Source organism: Sinocyclocheilus anshuiensis, unplaced genomic scaffold (genome assembly GCF_001515605.1).
Source record: "Sinocyclocheilus anshuiensis isolate Anshui unplaced genomic scaffold, SAMN03320099.WGS_v1.1 scaffold1496, whole genome shotgun sequence".
NCBI lineage: Eukaryota > Metazoa > Chordata > Actinopteri > Cypriniformes > Cyprinidae > Sinocyclocheilus > Sinocyclocheilus anshuiensis.
In genome coordinates this window covers 243,580-256,958 of record NW_015538031.1, presented here as the reverse complement: position 1 = coordinate 256,958, position 13,379 = coordinate 243,580, and the positions used below count along the sequence as shown (strand labels likewise).

The following is a 13,379-nucleotide window of genomic DNA, read 5'->3' as shown; positions in this document are numbered from 1 at the left end:
CCTGAGACTCCTGAGAGACTCTACACCTCTGAGTCTCAGTAGTACCTGTTGAGCACCTGCCCCGGGACGCATGATCATGACACCCATAACGGCCAATAGCTCTGGAAAATGTATATGGTAACTGTGCTAAACCACGGCAAGGTATTTGCTCATGGAGATGAAAACAATTTAAAGTTTCATTTAATGTTGCGCATATTTTCTGTCGTAACAAGAAAATATGAGGAACATTTTTTAGACTTACTGCCGTAACGTAAAGCAGGCCTATGTCTCGCATGTTGTAGGACACACTAATGAATTTTAATTTCTCCCATTTTAAGTCGGTCCGATTAGCAGTGTTAGAGAAACAAAATAGGCCTGCTACATTGTGAAATGCACAAAATTGTTATTTTATCAAATATGTCAACATTAAGCTGAAAATCAGTTTGAAACCATCCTTCAACAATATCTGTAATATTTAACAGTACTGACCCAGTGACAGACAAGGAAAGCACACTCATTTCAAATGACATTTTTCTAATTCTTGTATTATACTCTCAAAAAAATAATCAGTTGAAACATTTTAATTATGTGGCAAATTTCCACAAAATTATTACATAAAGCCATATCTATTCATGTTTGTTTTAACTGTTTCTGTTGAGATCATCACAATCACACTGAAGCAATGTGATTTTCCTCAGACCCAAACTTGGTAATATTACATGTAATTTTTCTTAAAATCAAGCTGTTGTATATGAAACCAAAAAAATATATAAAAAATCATTATTTGTCCACAGCACATGCTAATAACACTGGTGATTTGAGGTTAGCCACATCCTTGTCACTGATTGTGCTCTGTTTGAGAAGCCATTTACTAAATTAATTATACCGTATTAATTTGTTTACAATTGTGAGAATAATGCGCTGCAACCATGCACAACAACAATGGTAACCATGGTTTGCTTCCCTTTTGTGAGGGTATGCCTCAGATATGCAGACTCAGAGCCGTTTAACTCCACCTGCAGCAAACGCTGTTTGACTGCACCTTGACTACCGTTGCTATGACTGCCTTCAACATCAGTAAGACTGAATACTCCTGTCTGTGTTGAAACAAAAAGTGTTTCTTTAGCATACAGACTTTATTAAATGACAACTTTGAAAGCATGTCTTCCTCTTCCTCATCTTCCAGTGAAAGCAACAGCAGAGCAACATCGATGGAAGATTTAAAAGGCAAGTGCCCAAACTCATACAGAGTTTAGAAATGAAACAAAGTGGCCTCGTGCATTTGTATGTTTTGTTTTCACCACTATATTTAGCTAAACACACTCTCTGTGCAGCTTTGATATTTGGTACTGCTCTCAGAGGGTCATCAGTTACAGTGCAGAGTATCTTCTGTTTAGAAACAAATCTAAAAGACTCAGCAGTTTATCTGTTTTAACATCTTTTATCATTGTAAATGGGACTGATAACCCTTCTCGCCTGCCTTTTCTGTTGCTTAAATTAGATCTATCAACATCTACTGCAACCAACGAGGACAACACAACCTTGCCAGCAAAATGTGAAACTGGAGGTACAGCCACTTTAGAGGAGTGGTTACTTGCCTCTATAATGATTTGAAAACAAAAACTTATCATATTCAAAGATGGCTCTTTATTCACACCACGCTATGCCATTGTCAGTGGCTCAATATATGTTGCGTTGTTTGCTTAACAGGCTGTTGGGCTCATGAATATTATTCACGTTGTCTGTTTGGCCAACAACATTTTCTGAAATGTGGTCGGTGAAACACAAGCACTATAGTGCGATTATTGTCTTCTGCCTGAGAGAAGCTTCTGCTTGGTCTAAAAGTTTTTGTTAGTTCTATACAAATGGATATAGTTATTTCAGAGTGTCTATTTAAACTTAGTGCAAATGGCCCATTTTGTTGGCAAAGGTTATTTAACTGACTCTGCCGACCAATATCTGATTGCGACTAACACAACTACAAAAGAAACCCCTCTGGTAACAGGAACAGTGCTATGGAGAATAAAGATAATGGATTTAGCTTTTATTACGACTGGCGTAAGTTCCAATCACCCTTTTTCCTAACCCCATTCTTCTCCGTTTTCCATTGCATATCTCCTCAGAGGTATTTCTTTTACGAAATTGAGAAAATCAAGAGCCTACCAAAGATTTAATAGACCTATTATTGAAATTGTGTTAATCTTGCAATTATGGCACACATACCGTAAGGTGTGCAGCTCATATTGTTACCACACTCAAAACCGTGGCTCCTTTTCTGGATCTTTGAGGACACCTCTGCTGATCAGCAGGTTTAATACGGTTAGGGTTAGGAGCAGGTGAAGGGATGAGCTTTAGATCCAAATAAGTTAGCATCCATTTCTGATTTTAATAAATATATTATTTAATAAATGTGCATATACAATGTTCTACAATACACTTAGCTGCAAATAGTATATGTCACTATACAGCATCTAGAGCTATTTAAGAATCTAGCACTACTTAAGTGCAAATAACATCTGACTACTACTTAGTTCAAAGAAAATACTGCTATTTTCACTTAGTGCAAACAGCCTCTGCCTATTATTTCCCTTGCACTGCCTGTGATTAACAACATCAACTTCTTAAATGTAATTATTATTCCTCAAAATGTGGGGGGAACAAATAAAGTGAGGTGAACATGTCCCCAGTTGTAATGTTTGCCATAAGCTACTGCCCCAAGTTATGTGTGGGCAATAGAACAACACAGTGAAAAAGAAAAGTTAGTTGAATGTAAAATAAAATGACTGTTTAGTGCTGTAAGTGCCTAGAAAAAAAGTACAGTATAAATGCAAAAATGTATTCATTTATTGTCTGGCTTTATAACATCATAAGTTTTTCCCCTTTTTAATCAATAGTAAGGTATGAACCAATCTGACACATGAAAGTAGGGTTAATGGTTGATGTCATATGACCTATGACTTATGTCCTATGAACTGTAAGTGGTATGAAAGGCTTAACTTGGATCACTAGACTAGTAACCATGAACCCAGCTTGCGCTGTATGTAAAGAGATCCTAGTGTTAGGCTCACACTGTATCGACGAGGATCCATTGGCCAGCTCACATTGTATGCAACAAAGGCCCAGCCTCCTTTGGATGAGTCTTTTGAGGCCCTTGATAATCTCTGACCCAATGGCCTGGTCCATACTCAGCCCTGTGTTCACCAAATCAACAATCGTGCACATTTATACAACTTCATTTATTATGTAATTAGAATCAAACCATCATATGTGCCTCTTTGTTATTGATGCCAAACAGGTCATGTTTCCTCAGATGTGAGTCCCAGAGAGAACCATAGAGAGGAGCGACACCGTTCAAAACCCAGCAGTACAACATCAGTGAGACACAGATCCAAGACTCACACTCAACTGATAAAAGAGAAGTTGGGCCAGATCAAAGCTGAGATGCAGAAGATCTCTAAAGTCCACCTGCATGAGCGCCCTGAGAGGTAAACCACAGTCAAATCGATTCTCCAGACCTAGTTTAGAAGAGTTAAGATTCCCAGAGGCATATTCTTAGACTATGATTTCAACAACCTCTATTAATGTAAACATGTCATTTGAAATTCATGGACAGAAATAAAATACAGCTAGGTACAGAGATAGTTTTTCATATCACTGTAAAATCCAATGGTTACAGACAAAAATGAGGAAACCAATTACCTTAAACCAACTAAGTTAAAAACAGCAATGCTTATAAGTACTGTGAACTTATTTCATCAGAGTTTATGAAATATATATATATATATATATATATATATGTATATATAGCTCAAGGATTATTATCCTCCGTCTTCTCTATCTTTCCTAAAGGTCCCTTTGTCTTTCCCTGCTTGAGACCGCAAGCTCTTTTGTATATCGGTCTTTCCAGACTTACTTGCCCAAAAACTTCATAGCACACGTAATAAAACAATAAAACAAAACCTCATGAAATCATTCTAAGCTCCAGTCGGCACCAACCAGCAATCTGCCGCAGGAACATTTTACATGTGATCAGAGAGAGGGGCTGAGACAGGAAGGAAGGCATGTGGGCCGCACAAGTGGTGACCTCTTGCTAGTCAGGGCAAAAAACATAAAAAAGATGGGGGGAAAACGCTTGGAACATCATTTAGAAAAAGTTTAAGAGCATTTGTAAAAAACAGTTATTTGAACTAATAGAACGACATCCAGTTTGAAATTAAGACTGTGTGGCGCTATAACCATCATGGGCATGACTTCACATGCAATGAATTTAAAAGTTTACCCTGCTTTAGGGTGGTGTCCCAGAGAAGAAGCATACTGGATATCAAATGCCTTTGTTCAAAAATAATGGCAATATCGTCATTTACGAAACTTAGTATACTGGAAGACCAACTCCTGTTATTATTGTAATTTTACTGTTGTTCTGTAAAATCAAATAAAAAAAGAAAATAATGAAAATAATAATTACAACAGCTCTATTAATACAGTTATTGTAACATTTACACATACCCCCGGTTTCACAGACAAGGTTTAAGCCTAGTCCTAGGCTAAAATGTAAGTCTGAGCTGTTTCAAATTAAAGAAACTTGCACCGACTGATCTTAAAATATATCAGTGCCTTTGTTTTGTCTCAAGATGCACACCACTAATGTTTTTTTAAGGCATGTTTATAAAATGTACTTACATGTCCTAATTGAACTATGGCCTAATCCTGGCTTAGTCTAAGCCCTGTCATGTTCTAACCTTGCTCTGGAACAGAGTTTCATAACTCAGGGTTGACAACCCTCTTTAGAAATGTGCAAGCCATTGCTTTACTCTGATTCAAGTGGCTTTAGGTGAAGATAACCTATGGTCAATGCAGTGTAAAAAGCCTTACAGAGCTTATACGTTAAACACCTTCTATAACTCGTACCTATACTTAAATATGACACTTTTTTTTTTATATATATTTTATTTTATTTAAGCGATTGCTTGAATCTGGAGAACATACAATGGCACATAATGCACAAGGTCCATGCTTGGCTTCAAGAGCTTTTACTAAATGGAAAATCTCCACAGTAGTGGTAGTGCGTTTCACGACAGCTAATATGCAAAAACAGATAAGAACACACACACAGACCAATATGTTCTGCCTGAGGTTCCTGTCAAAGTCAGCGGTATTTCTTTAGATCTTTATCTTGCAGTGTGGTGTACACTCCTAGCACCTTCATCTGACACCATGCATAATCTCTAAATATCTTTGTGTAGGAAAGCATATCATCCTTTTGTGTGAAATTCTCTGAGTCCATACAGAGACACTACTGAGATTGACCATCTCCTCACAACGGTAAGTCTGCTTCTCTTCTGTTAATACAGAGTGATAGTGATCAGATGGACTCCGTGGAACATCTACACTTTACCCTTTTTTATAGAATTCATCCTTCAAAAGGCAAATTAAATAAAGAGCTAGAAAATGTCCAATAATTTGAACTTTGTACATTTTCAATTTAGTCATGACATAAACTGAATTGTTTTTATGGCATATTTTATGTATGTTTTTGGATCTATAATACAGCCCTGAAACCAATCAATAAACCCCCAATAATATAAATGACTTGAATGAACCAAGATTTTAATTATTCCTGAATATGGTGTATTTTTCAGACAGCTGATCCAGACAGAAGAAATCGCTATTCTTCAGTGAAGACAGAAAGCACTCATCTGTCTAAATGACACTTTCCTTTAAATTGCTGAATATGCCAAAATATGCCTCAACCTACAAACAACCTTCTTTTTATTCATGACAACACACACACACACACACACATACTATACAATACTGTGCAAAAGTCTTAGGCCATTTGTATTTTCACCAACAAAAAATATTTTTAAGTCAGTTATTTCTATCTTTTGCTGTGTCAGTAGGAAATAACAGTTTACATTTCTAAACATTTCTTTTGCCATTAATTGTAATAATCCAGTTAGATTTTTGTTTGCACAATGAGTCTGACAGCAGCCAGAGCTCCACAGAGATCTGATCTCACCATCATCCAGTCCGTCTGGGATTACATGAAGAAACAGAAAAAACTGAGACAGACTGAATCCAGAAGAACTGTGGCAACATCTCCAAGACGCTTCAAGAATCTACCTGAAAATCTTCGCAACTATATGCAAATCTACCTGAAACATGCACAAGTGTACCTAGGACACTGTTTTAAATGCAAAGGGTGGTCACACCAAATGTTGATTTGATTTAGTTAATAGAAGTCAATTGATAAATAAAATCTGTTGATGACATTATTTTTGAAAGCATCCTCACTTTACAGCATTTTTACGCAAGTGCCTAAAACTTTTCACAGTATTGTATCTTTGCAGGAAGGTTTCTTGAAGCATTTTGGAGATGTTGCCACAGTTCTTCTGGATTTAGTCTGTCTCAGTGTTTTATTTTTTGTTTCTTTATGTCATTGCAGACGGACTGGATGATGATGAGATCAGATTTCTGTGTGGAGCACTGGCTGCTGTCAGACTCCTTGTGCAAATCTCACAAGATTACAATTAATGGCAAAATAAATGTTTAGGAATGTAAACTGATATTTCATACTGACACACTACAGCAAAAGATAGAAATAACTGACTTGAGAGCCTTTTTTATTGGTGAAAATACTAATGGCCTAAGACTTTTGCACAGTACTGTACACACACACAGGTTTGTTTTTGTGAATTGTGGGGACATTCCATAGGCGTAATGGTTTTTATACTGTACAAACCGTATTTTCTATTGCCCTACACCAGGGGTAGGCAAATTCGGTCCTAGAGAGCCGCAGTCCTGCAGAGTTCAGCTCCAACCCTAATCAAACACACCTGAACAAGCTAATCAATGTCTTCAGGATTACTAAGGCTATAGGCAGGTGAGTTATTTTTTCAGAGTTGGAGCTGAACTCTGCAGGACTGCGGCTCTCTAGGACCGAACTTTTCTATCCCTTACAGGAAACTTTCTGCATTTTTACTTTCTCAAATAAACTCACTCTGTATGATTTATAAGCCTTTTGATATATGGGGACACCCAAATGTCCTCATAAATCACCTTCTTGTTGTAATACCTATGTCATACCCATGTCATTATACAAATTTGTGTCCTCATAAATCACAAAAACGTGCACACACACACACACATATATATATTTTTTTTTTTCTCAGATTTTTTGTCCGAGTGAGTGTGTTTTTTATTGAATGTCTCAGAAGCCCTGGCCCCAATCAGATGTATGAAATGGAGATTACATCAAACACCAGATCCCCACGGCTCTCTATGCAGTGGCAAGTGAAAAGAGAATAACTTCTACATTATTCATCATGTCCTTCATGCAAGTCTCCATCATTTAAACATTTGTGCACAATTGCACCCCTTAGAAACTTTTTTTTTTTTTTAAACATCCTTTTGCACATGAGTACCTTCATATAATAGGATCTACAAGATCTGTACAGACCTTATTGAATTTTCTCAAGAAGTTAAGCATCACAATGGGCAGGAAACATCTGGGCATCTGAATGATTTTGGCTAGAAGAAATCAAAGATGTGGCTGCTGACATGAAAGGGCTGAAGATTATCAAAGAGATGTAAGAAATAAATTGGCAAGCGGCTTGTCTTAAAGGAGGATTGTGGGGGAAGAAAAGCGTAAATGTTTAATGGCTGCCACTTTTCCTTTTTGGAAGAGACTTGTTTGTCTGGCTTTAGTCCTTGATAAGCACAAAGGAGAAAGTGGGTTGCAGTTATTCTCTTTATTTTGCTTCCTCTTGCTTTATTTCTCTTATGTTATCCCTGAGAAATCCAGTTAGAGAAGTAAGGAACTTGAAGCGTGGTGCCACAGCCTATTTTAGTAAGCTTCCAGATATTTTAGACCAGCAAGAAATTCCTAAGCTCATGAGAGAAAGTTAAACATACATTTTATTCCTCATTCCACTTGCTTGACCACAAAACTTGACTTGTGGTGGAAATGGAAAAACTGGAGGTTTGAAATTAATTGGCACAAAGGCACCAGCAAGAGTCACTGAAGTGTGTACTTCAAGTATTTTCCCCTTCGCTTTTGTGATCCCCACCTTGCATGTCATCTCCTAAATCTTTATTTCATGGGGGCCATTGAAAAGCTGATCTTGTAAATGACGACATCAGTGGGCTTTTTAGAAGCTGTCAGGGATTCGTGTAACTTGAAGGGATTATAAAAAGGTACAGACTTGTATTTCCCAAAGAGGAGCGGAATCCATCCACGGCTTATCGCTGCTCCAGCAGCCTTCGGTTACAGTAAAGCAAGTTAAACCCGTATAAGTCAAGCTTCTCTTATACCAACCACTGGTTTTAATTTGCTTGAAATTTCAATGAGCTCATTTCAGTTTGGTGGTCACTTGATGCTGGCTCAGTTGGAAATCTGTTCACATGCGATCTTTACATTTGAACCCCTTATGGCCTGGTGTATTTATCTTCCTGGTGTAGATGTTGTGACGAACTCAAGATAGGTGTCCTAAAATACAAGACTATAAATGTACACACTGTAAATAATTTCATGGACTATACCTGCTCAGTACTATAGCTCTGTGGTCGACAGTGGAGAGAACCTTCGTCAACAAAGATGAAATAAACGTGGCTACTCAAAGGTCATTTCTAATTGATTTGCTTTCCTTTCAGTATATATGCATTCTCATAAAGCTGTTTCAGGTTGTTGCCTGTGATAAAGTAATGTTGGCTTGGCAAATGTCACAGGAGCCACAGGAGTAGCCATGGGTAAAACTTAAAGGCTAAAAGGGAAGGAAAGTAAATTATTTAATTTCATCTTGAGCAAGGTATGTCAAGTCACACATAAAAGCACATCTGTTTTTGCCCATTAAACTAGTTCATCCACCCACCCATTTTTACATTTCCCAGGTATGAAAGAGATCATTTTTTTATTTAGAGAACCGCTAAATGATAAAACACTCAGCATGTTACTTTTGCCCGAGAGACAGAATAGGACAACAGAGCCTAAATCCAAGCTGGCAACTGCCTTCCTTGATTCACACAAATGATTTCAGCAAAAGTATTTTCAGAATATTACAAATATCTCATATGATAAAGTTTGAGATGCAGGACAAAGAAAAGCCTGGGGCGTGAGTAGAATGAACTTGAATGTGAACATGCAGCATTTTCCGTAATGTTCTGCGGAACAATTTATAAAACTTCACAAAAATGCATCCCTCTTTATAAATCGCAGTTCATCTTAAATTTAAGTGCAATGTGAACGAGCGCATCAACTCCATCTACAGAACAGCTACAAATACACCTTTATGGTTCAGATGCACGACACTCATCATCATTGGCCACTTTTGGAAAATGTATGCTCTGAAGGAACGAGCCGGTTTCTGTAGATTCTGTTTGTATGCATGTATATCTATATATATTTAAAATGATGCTCATTTGTGCATATAATTTGTTCCTCACATTTCATGTTGAATGAATCCATGGAATTTACGATTATATACAAAGAAGAATTATGATCCTTTATGCATTTTATAAATGGCTCAAGTTTGTTGTGTACAGCTATGAAAACCAAATGATGACACATTAAGATGACTGATGTTCATACTTTATTACCAAAAATACACTGGCAAAAATCATAACATTACAGTTTCAAAAGAACAAATAAATAATTATGAACGGAACACTAATATTAAAACAGGGCCCTTTGGACCCCTGTATTTGAAAAGGTAAATAGCACTGAGAGGCCTTTACACTGTAAAATTCCTACGTTTTTTTCTCTCCTTTGGCATTGCAGCATGTAACACGATATGCTTGTTTGGAGTTTCGAATGCCAACCGTTCCCTTACACACCGTAAAGACCCTTTTTGATGCACTTTGGCGAGTCAAAGATAATTTTTTTATTCATTTGCTTTTCTTTTGATTCTTTTTCTTTCTGTAGTGCTTATACAAGTTTTAAAAAATAGAATTCCTCTAAAAAATGTCAGTTTTCTACAGTATATATACAGCAAGTCACATACAAAACTGTTGTACAGTACCATGTGTCCGAATACATTACACAATTTTTGAGGGCACATTATACGTAATCCAAGATGCCAAAGCACTCGATACAGGGAGACTACTTGGCTTAAGATTTATGGTATATTTCTGAACTCGACTGAAGCTTATTCAAAAATGAGGCTGTTGAAATGGAAGGCACATTTGTGGCTGAGATGCTGTCCTCACGATGATTACCAAATCTTGCGACTCACTGTGAAAGACAACACCATTGTCTCACTAGGCCCTGCTGATTACTTGAAACTTATTGTGTATCTTTAGAAGAAGAAGAAGAAAAAGAGGAAAAACATTCCAGATGTATTGCAATTGTTCTAAGAAGAAATGTGAGAAATAACGGCTGGAAGATTGCTGGAATACAATGTGTACAGGATGTCTGCCAATTCCTGCTGACATACAGAGAAAATAAAAAGGATAATACCAACTGGTAGGTTCTTGATCAATTTGGACCACATCAGCAGAGTGATAGAGAAAATAAAATGCAGTAGCTGGAACACAAAATGAACCTTCTAGGAAGCCCAATCTCTCTTTGATGCCATTACTTGGAAAGTAGCAAGTGTGCATTATGCACATAAACAAGTCGACACATCCTCTGGAACAAACATTCAACAGACGTTTACGTGCTCAAACAATGAAATAAAATGAGAAAGCAATTTCAATACTGGTAGATGTTTCAGAGTTTCTTATCCATTTTCATTATGATGCATATGGTGACATGATTTATATGCAGACCATGCTACTATTTCAGTGACATTTGCAGTTTGAATTGTAAATTAGTCCGTTAGGTTCAGAATATAATAATCAAATATGTAAATTCCTATGATTTAATTCCTAAGAGTTATTTTCTCTGATACATTGGGCAGTGTGAAGCCTGAATGAATTATATATGCCCTTTTAATCATGCTAATTTTGCATTTTAGACTGTTGACATACAAGCATTAAGTGTATGCAAATCATCCCCTGGAAAATATGCTGCATATAAAGTCGGAATGAGGGCCTTAAAATCAAGGTCAAAAGAGCAGGGGACAAAAGTAGTAAATTTGAGGTAGTGATTAAGCAATATCTCAATTACTAGGCTTTCAAAATATACCGGTGCTGCTGTAGTATCACGATGCCCAAGCCTCAAAATACTGGAGTCCCAGTATTATCCAGTCGGTAGTAACGTGATCAGCTAGCGCAGAACTCAGTTTTGGAGCGGCACCCATGGCTAATATTCAGCAATGACATGTGCTTCAGATGCCGTTCACACAGGAGATGAGACGAAGCTCAACATAATGCGGGAATTAAAAGATGAACTACTTTTTAATTTCACATTGTCACATTCTGACTTCTCCCTTGAGCTTTCAGAGAAAACTGCACCCCAAAACCTTCAGAGCGATATTAACCTATAATAATATTACAGTATGTGTGTGTGTGTGTGTGTGTATATATATACCGCTGATTACAGAACCGGCTTTACTGATAAGATGCGCGTTAAATATCGCATGCAATTAATCGTGCAGCCCTAATATATATACATATAGTTTTTGTGTAAACTGTAAAAAAAAATAAAAATAATAATACAACAGAACATCCTCTGCGTTGTGACAACCCTATAACTACTGCTTCTTTTTATGAATTTTTATGAATTAATTTTGAACCCAATACCCAGTTACAATTGTAGCTTTTCTATCATTACAGCAGATAAAAAGGGGAACTAACACATAAATAATACAAATAGAAAAAGAAAAGGAAAAAATATTATGAAAATAGAAAGTGAAGAAACTTATAGAAATGTCTTCAAGTTTTGGCATTTTAACTTCTTTAAAAGCTTGACATTTCAATATGTATATTTTAATAATAATAATAATAATAATAGTAAATAATCAATACATAGATCTTTTTTTTCTGCTGCATGTTTCCAATAGTTAATTTTTAAAGTGTTACATTTTAAACTTGTGCTGTTTCAATGAGAACACTTAATTAAATTCATTCTATGTAACGTTTATATAACATTTATATACATTCCCAATGATGACTTCTCTCTCCCTCATTTCTGAGCACAAGACCAATAGCACCATAATTATACCATAATTAGAAACACATTTTCTAATTTTGTATGAACATAACGGAGGGGGAACATGCATATAAAATAAATTAGTTTGATAAATATCAATGCAAACACTGACACACATTGGAGAGCAAGAAAGAAATCTACCTCTCCACACTCAAAATGCAGCATGGCAAGTGCCGCCTTAAAGGTAAACGCACATAAGTAATATAGATAGAAATAATATTACAGTGAACGAGGGAAGCTGCCTCATTTTCATAATGTGTGGACTCTACAATGTATATCGTGAACAGATGAGGTATACAATGCCTTTGAAATTCACCAATTTGCATAATTCAAAACAAAAGTTACTCTTTCCTCTGCTGTACTACGAAAGTAAATTTCATTTGTTAATTATTTGATTCTCTGAAATCACACATCTATGGTCGATAACAGTAACGGAAACTAATGTCAATACAAAGATAGATTACCAGAAAAAAATAAATAAAGTTTTGAATTGTGCATGTTGTTTGTCCAAGCAGAAATGATACAAGAACCATATGTATTAAAAAGTGTGTGTCACTGGCTGCTGCTGGTCTCTGTGGGCTGATTTCCCTGCTGCTCCTTGCTCAGTATGATGCTGATCAGATCTCCCTCATGCTGCTTCATGTGCTCCATCAGCTGCTCTTTACTGGTGGACTCGAAGCCACAGATACAGCAGCAAAAGAGCAGCACACAGTATTCCATACCTGGCCGTGTCTGCCCCGAGCCGCTCCGCCACGCCACAGCCCCACCGGCCTGCTCCCTGCTGGACGATGACCTCACAGAGTTGCCCTCTGGCCCGCCAGTAGCAGAATCCACCTCAGGTGACTGTTTGCCTTTTCTGCTCAAGACAACATATGGATGCTCCACCCCAGTCTCATGTGTTGACTTCAGAGGTGTAGCAGGAGATCTTGAAGAAAGAAAAGAAAAAAAATTAAGAAAACAAAACAAAATCACTTAAGCGTGGCCATTAACTTTCTGTAAGACCACGTCATTTGATTTTGACCCTTCTTCATCTAGGGACTTGTTAGTATGAGAGCTTTAAGAAGACAGAGGTTATTAAAAGTGTTTCTAATTTAAACTTCAGAAGCAAAAACTGCTGAAGAGTTTTTCCGTCAATCAGTTTAAACTGTCTACTTCAATGAATTAATTAAAAATTTAGATGCAAAGGTTTGTTTGAGTCATTACTCAAAACATGATTACAGAAGTATCGGCATATAATGTTTTCATACATATGGAGTAGGGCGGTCCAAAAAAAAAGTGAATTTCGAATATTTGTCGAATAAAAAAAAAAAAA

General features: G+C 36.8%; 1 protein-coding gene across 1 annotated transcript in view; it reads right to left on the bottom strand.

Moving 5' to 3' along the window:
• Window positions 1-11,904: 11,904 nt before the first annotated feature.
• LOC107680483 (zinc finger protein 507-like) overlaps window positions 11,905-13,379 on the bottom strand; it is a 21,513-nt gene continuing 20,038 nt past the window's right edge. The window contains exon 8 of the mRNA XM_016476370.1: window positions 11,905-12,992. Within this exon, the coding sequence (XP_016331856.1) occupies window positions 12,620-12,992 (373 nt within the window). The 3' untranslated portion in view covers window positions 11,905-12,619. The remainder of the gene's footprint in view (window positions 12,993-13,379) is intronic.